Source organism: Crassostrea angulata, chromosome 2, assembly GCF_025612915.1.
Source record: "Crassostrea angulata isolate pt1a10 chromosome 2, ASM2561291v2, whole genome shotgun sequence".
NCBI classification, from domain to species: Eukaryota; Metazoa; Mollusca; class Bivalvia; order Ostreida; family Ostreidae; genus Magallana; species Magallana angulata.
This window is the reverse complement of record NC_069112.1, coordinates 46,064,240-46,076,581: the sequence shown is the minus strand read 5'-3', so window position 1 is coordinate 46,076,581 and position 12,342 is coordinate 46,064,240. Positions and strand designations below refer to the sequence as shown.

The window sequence follows — 12,342 nt, the reverse complement described above, 5'->3', positions numbered from 1 at the left end:
GTAACGCTGCATTGATTGGATAGAAAAAAATAAGTTAAATTTGTATAACCTGGTTTGCACGTCACAAGACACGTCACAATGCACCAACGTCAAAAACGTACTAATCCGTTTGACGTTACGTTTGAATTTTGAACAAATTTATATCATTTTTAAAAGTAAAACGGACTCAATTTATTTAACAAATTACAACAAATTAAATTATAAGGAATAAACTCAATATCTCACCAAGTTATACAAGTATAACCTGGGTTGGAGCAATTTACATTTTTTTATAATTCGCTTCGCGGATTATAAAGGAAAAATTGCCCCAACCCAGGTTATACTCGTATAATTTGGGTTAACATTGAGTTCATTTTTTAATTATACAATTTTAGCATTATTAACCATTCCCTTGTTGTTGTGCATGACCATTGCATATTGAGAGAAAAATTATTTGCACGTTTTTGTTTAACTGTATTAATTTCTTGGGGTGATGGTATTTGTATGTTGAAAATCAAAAGTGCGAAAGAGAGTAGAATAGTTGTAAATATTTGCTCAAAAGAATAAACAACGTCATTTTACGTTGAAGGTTTTTTTTTTTTTACAGTAAACGAAGAGACATGCGGTAAAAACAATTAAAAAGAATGGAGGAACTAACTTATGATCAAACGTGAACAAATTAGATGTCAAGTGATACAGTGCTAGTTTCAATTGTATGGTGAAAAGTACAAAATATTCAGGGTGATATAAAGATTGGGTATTTCTATTAGCTGTGCACGTCATCCTGACGTCATGTTATCAACGTTACCGTGCGGCGTGAAGACAAAACAAGTTGTTTTCAAAATTGGTTAACAAAATACCTTTTCATCAAATAAAATTAAACTTGATATATCAATCAAATAAGTGTTGGTGCATAAACTAATATGTTAGTTATAACCATTTTGAAAAGTATATGATAGACAGTCCCTTTGTCTTCTTATTCTTTATTTGACCTTCGGGCACTTAATCCAAGGAAAAATAATGATTGAAATTTTGAGATAGTGTTTACTTTTTTTAAACAAAAATGTTATCTAGTTTTGGGGGGAAGGGGTGGATGAGTGGAGCTACTAATTTTTTTTTTGCTTTTTATTACTTTTTGTATGGGTGTTAGATTGTCCCTCTTTCACATGATATAATATTCCTGGCTGATTCATTACTTTTATTTAATGAAGAACTCCTTAAGACAGCAATTAATAAAGAGCACATGAGTGCTTGCATATTTTCTAACGACGTTAATAGGCTTAGAGTACACTAAAGTAAGTAAAGTTGATGGTTAGAGCCGTTAAAACTCTGGAAGAAAAAGGAAGTAAAATATGACACTTAAGACTGAATTGATATTTCCTTTATTATTTGACAAGGGTGTAGTTTCAAGTACATTAATAACGTTCTTTTTGGTAGATATTGGACAATGATAAACATAAATAAATAAAATATTCGAAAATTGCATCAAAAGGCGTAAAAACGATTTCCTTTCAGTATAAAATATCAATAGACAGTAAAACTATGTTATATACAGTTAAAGAAATAGTCTACACTATTATAAAATAACTTTTATTTATCTTTTTTTTTCACAAATATACTTCCTAAACATAAACAAAAAAAAATGTGGGTTTGCTTTTGAAGATAAACGCATATAAATTTTTAAAAAAAAAAACCCTTTAAGTTTTAAAATAGAAATTTTAGTTGGAAAAAGTGAGCGTCTTTCTTTTATAAATCAACTAAAGAAACAGGAAACATTTGTGCAAAAAAGTCTTCAGGGTCCTTCCTCAATTTCTGTCGGGGGGTCTCCATCACAATGGTGTATTCTGATCTACAAAGGACATTTTATTATTAGATTATAAAGAAATGCATCCGTTCCACGAGAGTTTAAGTAGAAAGAAGTTAAGAACACAACCCTAATTATGTGCTACTGTCAGGAACTCACATACACTGTTATCACCATTCATTGAAGGCGTTTAAAATTGTATGCTATACTGCTGACAAAAACTGATAGTTTTTAGCATAAGAACACTAACTGTGCTCTTACATGTGTTTACACACTTGTTAAATTTCTATCTATTATTGATTCAATGTTTCTTACAAGAAAACATCATTTACCGCAACTTCATCGGTCAAGACAAATTTACATACCGAAATAACTATTCATTGAAAACTCAGGTGCTACAATAATTCATAACAAGAGCAACATACAAAACATGGTTTTAAACATTGCCAACATTCTGTTTGATACAGCATACACATGTGTAGCTTTAACATGTATTTTTCTTTTACTCTAAATTTTGTTAACATCATTCTGTATTAATTATATACAACTAAAGAATAAATATTTCAGTCATTCGGTTTTTTTAATTGTTTTTTTTTTCAAAATATAAGATTTCCTGAATAAAATAGAATCATTCTTTTAAACAAATTTCATTAACTTCTATTTGATTACATGATAAATATATCCTTAAAAATTGTTATACATTCCTCCCGCATCAATAACAATCCCAGTCTGCCTTAAAAAAAAACCATCCCTACAATATTGCAGCAATAATTTATTTTTATTTTTTTGGCAAATTGTAATACACTGTGTTATATATCACCGTAAAAACGATATAAATTAAGACAAAAATGAAAAATTCAGACAATAAATAATTATAAAAAATAAGACTCCTCACAAACAATTAAAATTAAAATTTCTCAACATTAAAGAAAAACGCCTTTGATTCAAAATATTATTTGCAATGATCTGCGTAAATGGAATAATTGTTGCCGTTAACCCCCCCCCATTCCAAAAAAAAAAGAAAACAAAAAAAACATATGGAAGAGCAAAATAGACATTGCCGTCATATGACACTTTAATAAGGCACAAGACATTAGTGTTACATGGAACTACAACACAAGTACATATAAATCTAAATTCCAATGTTTAATGAACTTATTCAAAATTGTCAATTTTAGTTTGAATTACAAATATGACCACATAAAACAACCTTTTAGCCTTTAATATATACTGGTCTTAATTTGGTAGTAAATATGCCAAGTAAGTTAAAATTTCAAACACAGAACATTACAAAACTTTCCATAAGCGTACATATGCATGATAGTGATTTGCAGTTCTACCTTGGATAAACTTTTTACTTTTTTTTTTGTTTAATGAAAAGTTGATATTCGTTCCGTTATGGTCGAAGCTCAGTGTTACGTTGTTTATCCTATCAACCTTTAAAATAGAAAAAAACAGGCTACATTTAAGTTGTGTGCAGGGGAGGTCACATGTCGTACTTTATTCGATTATACATCCAATGCCTGATGATCAACCATTAGACATACAATTACTGTTAAGACATTCTTCTAGTCTGTTTTTTTTTCTTTATTTTAAAAATAAACAATATCCACTTAAAAATGTGTTATGTTTATGACAATCCCAGTCAGATCACCAATATGACACAAATAGGTATTTATTAAAAGCCATCACGAAATGCACATTGTTATACATTTGACCAGATAAGTCAAACTACGTACGACACCCTACTTAGCAAAACAAATATAGGTATTTGATATTGGACAGTTGTTTACTTTACCGTACAATAAAATAGAATTTGCTACACATAATAAATTGCAGAGTGAGCATAACATTCACAAAAAAGTTACTTGTAAATAAAGGGGCATTACTCCCAAACAATCATCACAACAAAACTTCCAGTGCTACCGTTTCGGCGAGCGCAGCGAGAATTACACATACTTTGCATCATTGTCTACTCAATGTCATTTACATTATAAAACTAGTTATTTGTTTTATTAGGACATTTTTATCGAGATCTACATGACTTCCTTGTTACGTTTTCATGCTTTTATACTTTAATTAAATTTAAAAATAGTGTATGCAATATTTGAATAGACTCTTTTGGTTCTACAAAGTGGCTTATTAGTATTGTCACTAATGTTCACAGAGCTAGACACATATTAATATGTTTTCCAGGTCCGGGCCGTATGTGTGTTATAAAGACATTATAATTTTGATTAGCCTGTTGACAATATCTCAAGCCTACGGTAAGACTTTCAATATAAATGCATTTTATAGCTAAATGAATATGCATAAAAAGCATTTATTCCAAAAGTTAAGACATGGAAATAAGCAAATGCACTATCCAGATGTAAAGATATTTGTTTTAGTTATTAAGTGTTAATATGAGCCTTTGCCAATAATAAAGGGTTATCATTTTAAATTGATAACAGATATAAGAATCATCACAAAAAACAACAAAAATGTAACTATATTTCTTGTTGTCTTTTGTTATTTAAGATATGATAATATATCATTTATTATATCAATAATTGATATACATTTTAGACACCCATATTTTAAAAATTATATCAGGGCTTTTGAAACCTCATGGATTTTTTTTCTTTTACCAATCATGCATGCCCTTATTGATTATTTATGATGTATTTTACTATTCATTTTCTATAGAGTCTTAAAATACTAAGATTTGATTCATTTTTTACTGCAGGACCTTAACATTTAAACAAATTCATATTTCATCTTTGTTTTGGTCCTTTTAGTTTTCAGGCAAGTCTATATATAACGCTTCCAAATTTGGCTTGGGCAAAATGGTACATATAACCCAGTTTATGTAATATTTTCAGTTAATGTTGCCCTTAACAAAACAGCTTACCAACAACATCCACACATAACAGGTCACCCCAAATTCGACTCCAGTAATGCTTTAGATGGGCGCAAATTTGACCTCAGACGATGGGGAGGTCAATGTGCTGTATCAGGTGATAAAAAGGAAACCGCCACCTGGTGGGTGGACCTCACCAGTGTCCACAGCATCCATCACATCACCATCCATTACATGACCAACAATGAAGAATGGGGTAAAGTTTTAATTACAACATTATCCTGATGAGATTAAGAAATATATAACTAAAAATAACAGTTTTATAATAGTTTTAGTAATAATAAACAATAGTACGTAATACCTTAGATTAAAGATCTTAAACATAACCATTATTTTGAAAATCTACAAAAACAAATATTCTTTTTTCGTTTTAGTTGAATCAAGTCTACAAGCATTAAAGTTTATAAAATACTTTTAATGAAAATTCAGGTTTTCCGTATATAATTTCTAACCGTACATATTTTATCCATAATTATACGATCGTCACCTCCATCTATCGATACATAATAAATAAAGAAAGACATGGTGTATGTTGTTCTTTGCCGCCACCAGCGTGATTTTAATTGTTACATAATACTGAAACGCATAACGTAAAATTAAGTGAAATAGTATTATGTAATACTGCAATTAAAACTTTTTTGAATAATGTCACAATTATGTATTTGTTATTAATATGATGTTATATTGATACATTGTAGCATAGTTATTGATAATTATATTCAAACATGGATTTTATCAATTAGTTGTATAAAGAAAAAGAAAATTAGTTACGTAATATCGTCAAACAAATTCATTGTTGTCTAAAACCGCCATAGGCTTCATGAAACGCATTATTCAAGTTCAGACCCCAAGGAAAACTAAAAGGAGAAAAGAAATACTAATGAAAAGGAGAAAACTCATATCCAACGGGATACAAATTTTCCCTTGGTTATTAAAATGTAAGAACTATAAACTAATTACCATTAACGTAGCTAAACCTACAATGAAATAAATATATATTCAATGCATTGAAAATAATAACATACAAAACTATAACTGGAGGGATAAACATATACCCTTTAGAAGCCACACATCAATATCGGCATAGAAAAACATTTACTCTGGATACAGCGTAATATAAAAGTAAGCTTTGACTAGGTGTCTTTTTACACGAATTAACCGGCCTGATGTTCGATTTGACGACATCTGATTTCCAACGTCCCAGGAATCTAATTTTACTGTCGTTCATTCAATTCTTGATTCTCCCTATCAGAATATCAGCATGCTGGGGAGATAAAGATTTTTTCAGCATTACAGAAAAATGGATCCTAGTCACAAGTGGGCATGGTACTCGGCAAAAAAATGACATTTTTACACTCAACTTTGATTAATATAATTCCTAAGGCACTGAAACAGGCAATAATTTGAGTCCTTGCCCGATATATTGTTAGATGGAAAGGTTTTCCAAGGTTATCAACTAACATCAAAGAATTTTGAGAGAGAGAGAGAGAGAGAGAGAGAGAGAGAGAGAGAGAGAGAGAGAGAGAGAGAGAGAGAATTATAAGATTAATAATTTTTAAAATTCTTACTAAATTCATTGACTTGCTTACACCTAAAACCGGTTTTTTACTTTTAAAGAGATTTGATCAGTCTGTAAAAGGTATTTTGTGCTTATTTGGTCAAAATTATGAACGATGAAGACTGTATAATTAATTTAGTTGTACCTTGTTGATATCTGAATTTTTTTTTTCTGGTTTATCAGTTTTTGTGTTTTTTGCATTCTAATTACATACGTTGCATCCGTTCCCTCGGTTCCTAGCTATTTGTAGGTGTGTGATTACCTATTTTCTAATTGAATGATTCGACAATATGCAATATCTGTATAGATATTTTAACTGTTTTTGTTCTTCTTATTCTTTTTACTTGATTTCAAAATGACCTATTTTGGTGATCGGCTTCAGCCGATCACTGTTGTGTCTATATGAGGCATCCAGCAAATGCTTCCACGTGCGCACACATTTCGCTTGCATAAGTAGTTCTTATAAAAACTTGAAGTTTGGCGTAGTATTTATCTAACATTTTACTCAGTTTTATTTCAATTCATTTATCTTAAGAGATGCAAACATACATAAAAAACAGTTCGACCTGTTAATTCAAGAATGCACATTTTGTCTCACGCGTAAGAATTTCGATCGAAAGATTCATTCAGTAATGCAGTTGACCTCGATGAACTGACCTCAATCATAAGAAGATGCCCAATGAACTGACCTCGATCTGTTGATGTTGCATAATATTAGCTAGGAAGACGGCTTGATTTATAAACAAGTATACGCTATAATGCGAACTCAATAACAAGTTATGAAGGCATTCAATGTTTTTCAGTCGCATTAAATTATTTTAACACAACTCTTTCTTTGTATACGTGTTAATGCTCTTTGAAGAGCCCTACTCAGTATTCTGAAGATGAAGAAGATACATTAACATTTAATAATTACGTTAAAAACATAAAACTAGACAAGGAGTTTACGAACGGCTTTCCACAAATTTATTTAAAAATCAAATTTGTTGACGGTTTATAATTTAGAAATGATGGTGTATAGATTCAATATATTCTATATTTTGTAAAAATACAGTATACTTTTTAAATTATTTTACATCAAACTGATCATGTTGATTGCTTCTAGCTATCAATATATCATTATTGTTGATCATCCCTTTAAAAGGAATACTTGTTTTTAATCTTCCCTTATTATACTTACTCAACTTGCATGCAAATTTAGCTTAACATTGGATCGACATGATAGTAAAGTATGACTCTTGCTAGTATAAATATAATCTCTCTATCATTACCAACAAATAAAAAATAAAAACATCACCTGAGGCAGGTGTCATGTTTTTACCTTAAAAATTGCTAGTACACGCATTACCAATGTTTGATCCGCCTCGAGAAATATAGCACGAGTCACTGTGACTTAATACGTTAAAATCTAAAATCATTTGTTAACGTGTCTCAACTCAATACGAAGTAATGGAAACATGTAAAAAATGTCTATGTCTTCAACAAAACTTGCGCGGTACTTAGAACGTGTATTCAAACCTCAATCTGCGCTCGCTATTAAAGTTAATTTAATCCTTCTTCGTGCCATGGAGGCGCACAAGGCCGGTTCTTATCCCCGGTTTCCGTGGTGCTAAGCACATGAGATTCATTGACCCCCCCCCCCCCCTTGGATAGGACACCAGTCCATCACAGGTCAACCGCCTGCGTAAGTCGGTTCCCAATTTCAGCTGGATGCACAACTGACAACAGCAAGTGACCACCGCGGAGTTTGAACCAGCGACCTTTCGGTTACTGGCCTAACGCTTATGACCATGTGCTCCACATCCAGGAAATATACACATTTGTATGAAATGTTGCCTTTAGGAGCAACAAAAGTGACACATTACCCGTCAAAAAATGGAACCAGCATTTTCTGGTAATATGCACATCTGCATATTGTGTTTTAATTTCCTACAACGTATCGAAAAAATCTTTGTAACAATTTAGGAGTTGCGCTTACATGAGAAGAGGACCGAATGACTGGCGGACAAGTAAAAAACAATCTACTTTCAGCAACAAGTTGTGTGGGGTATAACTATTATGGAGTAATTTTCAAAACAGTTCAAGACATGCTCATTATATAATTTGGGTTTGCACTCCAATCACGTGATTAATTCTGTCCAACACGATGGCAACGCTAGCAGTGCATGACTTGTAGTATCAGTTTGAAAGAAGAACTTGATACTTTGTCAATGTAAGGTTATCGTTAGAAGGCATGGCGATGAATTTCAACGATATCATTAAACTTCGGTGGAATAAAATGATAAACTGTAAATTGGATCTACATTTTTGTTTAGAAACATGACATGCATTATGTACACAATAAACAGATGACAGTTTTTTTTAGGTTTGTGGATAAATTTCATTGACAGTAAAAAAAACCAAATGTTCAAGCTTCAAAAATATTTCCGAGTTTTATTTCTTCCAAGATAAAAAAAAAATTAATATGTAAGAAGACTCCTGCATACAAAAATAGTTAATAAGTGTTTTAAAATGTGTGTGATTTTTCATAAACAATATTGTTTAGACTATGCTTAATAAAGCTATATGTGTCAATTAATTTTTCAAACGCGAACACAGCGCAATTCTGAAATGCTAACTAGATTTTGTCATCAGACAGCAATATCTGCATTAGGTGTTTGGCCCTAAAACACTATTGTGTAATAGTTTTGTTCGAAAAGAAGGCTGAATGCTATTTCTGGTAGCTTTGAAATAATATGATTTTCATATAGGATGATATACACATTATCGGTCTTTTATGTTCAGTCTGGTTGAATTTTAAATTTAACAATGATCTTCATATTTCATGTCATAGAAAGTATGGTCCAGATAATCATTTAATATAAACTCTGCGCCATATTTGCCGTTGCGCGTCAACAGCTTCGGGTCCTCGTTTTACCCAGCACAAGGCTAAATCGGTCTCACGTGGTGTACAAGCGCATATGTGTTTTTGAAATGCAGAATAGGATTAGAAAACAGGCATAAACCGGTTTTTTTGTGGTGACCAGCTTAAGGAAATCATAGTTTGCTCTAATAAGATTATAATAATGACCAATACAGGTAAGCATAATACATGTAGTAGCACAATATTATGAGACACCGGTGTACATAAGTATTACTTTCACTTTGTAAATGAGTCATTTCCCTCTGTCAGCATATTGCAAATGTATCATCATCTTTTGATATTTAAATAAGCTTATCATCGGTACCTTTCTTATTGCATTTGCACAGTTCCTGCCATTTAATTGCAAAAGTTAGTTTGTTTTTATTTGCTCTATATTCTTATGTAAAAATGTATCCCCCATTGTGGCCCCGCCTTACCCCCAGTGACCATGATTTGAACAAACTTGTATTAACACTATATATAGATGCTTCCACTCCAATTTGAGCTTCTCTAGCCTAATAGTTTGTAAGAAGAAGATGTTTAAAGATTTGTTTCTATATATTCCCATGTAAAAAAATCCTCCCCCACTGTGGCCCTATTTTACCCCCGGAGACCATGGTTTGAACAAACTTGAATCTACACTGTCTGAGGATGCTTCCATAAAAGTTTAAGCTTTTTTGGCCAAAGAGTTTTTGAGTAAAAGATTTTTAAAACTGTTCTCTGTATATTCCTATGTAAAACTTGACCCCCCTTGTGCCACCCTACCCCTGGGGACCTTACTTTTAACAAATTTGAGCCTAACTGTCTGAGGATGCTTGCACACAAGTTTAAGCTTTTTTGGCCAAATAGTTTTTGGGAAAATTTTTTTTAAAGATTTTCTATATACATTCCTATGTAAAAATGCATCCACCCATTGTCACCCCGCCCTACCCCCATGCACCATAATTTGAACAAACTTGAATTTACACTACCTGAAAATGTTTTCATACAAGTTACAGCCTTTCTGTTATTGTGAAGAAGATTTTTGAAATATTCCAACAAATTTTCAATAATTCTAAATCATCTCCCCTTAAAAGAGGGTGTGGTCCTTCATTTGTACAAACTTGAATTCTCTTCACCCAGTGATGCTTTGTGTCAAGTTTGGTTGAGATCTGCCAAGTGGTTGTGGAAAAGAAGATGAAAATATGAAACGTTTACAATAACGCCAACGACAACACCAACGACCACAGACAACGGACAAATTTTGATCAGAAAAGCTCACTTGAGAATGAAGCTCAGGTGAGGTCAACAAACTTTTTTTTGCTGACCATAGACCTCCGTGATAAAAACAAAATCTGAAACCTGATCACACATCAAAATGACACCCCAATCATACTCTAATAATAACCGGGTACTCATTTTCAGACAAAATTCAAAAAATCATCAGAAATGATTATCTGGAGATAACCACTGATCACTAGGTGCATTATATGCAAACATTTAACTAAATCAGCAAGTGTTAAGATCTTAACTGATTATTTCTGGCAGATTCTGACAATTATTATCATATAAAAGAGAGCCAAATGAGACAAGACGCTCGTTAAATATCCTAAATATGAGAAGTTTAAAGAAGGACAAGCAAATGCTTCGTTCCGGAAAGGGATTATTGAACACGACAACTGCTTTTGGGATGTCATAAATCATAAGCTGCATGTATATTAAACATGAGTATTTCCTCCAAAGTATATCCCGGCTACAACAATTAAATGAATAAAAATAAATAATAGTACTAGTGCTGTGAACAAGTGTACCTCCCGTAACTACAAAAGAAGAGTTGTCCTGAATATAGTATCAAATCTGTACTTTAACTTGAGTGGATTTTCATGAAAATACTTACTTCTCTTTGCTGGTGTATGGAAAATAAAATAAAGTTTATTATCATCTATTAATTACTTGATAATGATTAATACATAAAGAACACATATTTTTCAGTCATCACATTTGAATTAACCAGCATTGGTCTTTTATCTTTTTTTTATTATAGTGGTATTCCTGCAGGATTATTCCATTTAATCTCGTTGGCATTAGCAGAACACCTTGTTAAATATATTGTTAACAGTGTGGACAACAACACATTAAAGATGTCTGCACATATTGATGCCGTTGTTCCTGGTGGCTGATTTTTTAAATTCTTCAAAAACATGGATAGTCGCCAAAGAAAAGAGCTTTATTATTGTGTAGGAGGTCCTTGTTTAATTTATTGGGTTTTCCTTCTTTTTTTTTTTTTTTTTTGTTCTTTTTTGTTTATTTGTTTGTTTTTGTTTTGTTTTTGTTTTTTTTGTTTTTTTTTTTTGGGGGGGGGGGGGTGGTTGAGGGGGTTATATAGTTGTCATCGTCTATCAATGACAATATATGCTTGTAAGAATAGTATGAGAGCCTGATATATTTTTTTTAAAGAATACAGCCGCACCTGTTTTAAGAGGCCACTTGTGAGACTATGACAAACTGTCCGCTAAAGACAGGTGGCCTCTTATTCCAGGTTTTAAATTCATGAAAAAAAGCACTGAGTACATGTATATTTATTTTGGCTCTATTGCACAGATCTATTTATAACAACTGTAATGGCGACATACACAGAGATAGTGAATGCAAAGTTTCGGTTGCTTAATAAATAGTTTATATTAATTTTTAAATGGCCATTTCAATTGTATTTATCTATCACCGGATTTAAAACAAACAATTTCTCCAAAATAGGCCAATGTTATTTTTTTTAATTATTTGAATACGGTAAAAAAGAGGAGAAGCGTTTCCGTACAAAGGTAATATACTGAATTACCATAGCCAATATTTTACCTGTTTAAAAAAGGCCAAAATTCCATTGGGGTGTATACATCATACACCCTTTTCTCACAAAGAAATTTTCTAGAATAAACTAGCGTATTATTATATGTACGGCCAAGTGCGGTACATGTTAATTTGTTAAGTGCAACATTAACTGGCCATTTAATAACTTTGCATTGCATTGAGTTTATATATTGATTTATAAAGAGCACAGAACATGTGTTTTAATCAATTTTCTCATTAAATTTTAGCAGAATTCAAATTACACGCCCAATTATTTGTCAATAACTCATTATCAGCTTGTCTAAGTTTGGCTTCTTTCGATACGGGGTCACATGTCAGAAGTCATGAAGGAGTCAGAAGTCATGAATTATGAA

At 31.9% G+C, this 12,342-nt stretch overlaps 1 protein-coding gene across 1 annotated transcript in view; it reads right to left on the bottom strand.

Annotated features, from left to right (window-relative positions):
* Positions 1-1,700: 1,700 nt before the first annotated feature.
* The window catches only part of LOC128171049 (protein PIF-like), a 144,564-nt gene continuing 133,922 nt past the window's right edge, over positions 1,701-12,342 (bottom strand). Inside the window, exon 13 of the mRNA XM_052836807.1 lies at positions 1,701-1,828. Coding sequence (XP_052692767.1) covers positions 1,772-1,828 — 57 coding nt within the window. The 3' untranslated portion in view covers positions 1,701-1,771. The remainder of the gene's footprint in view (positions 1,829-12,342) is intronic.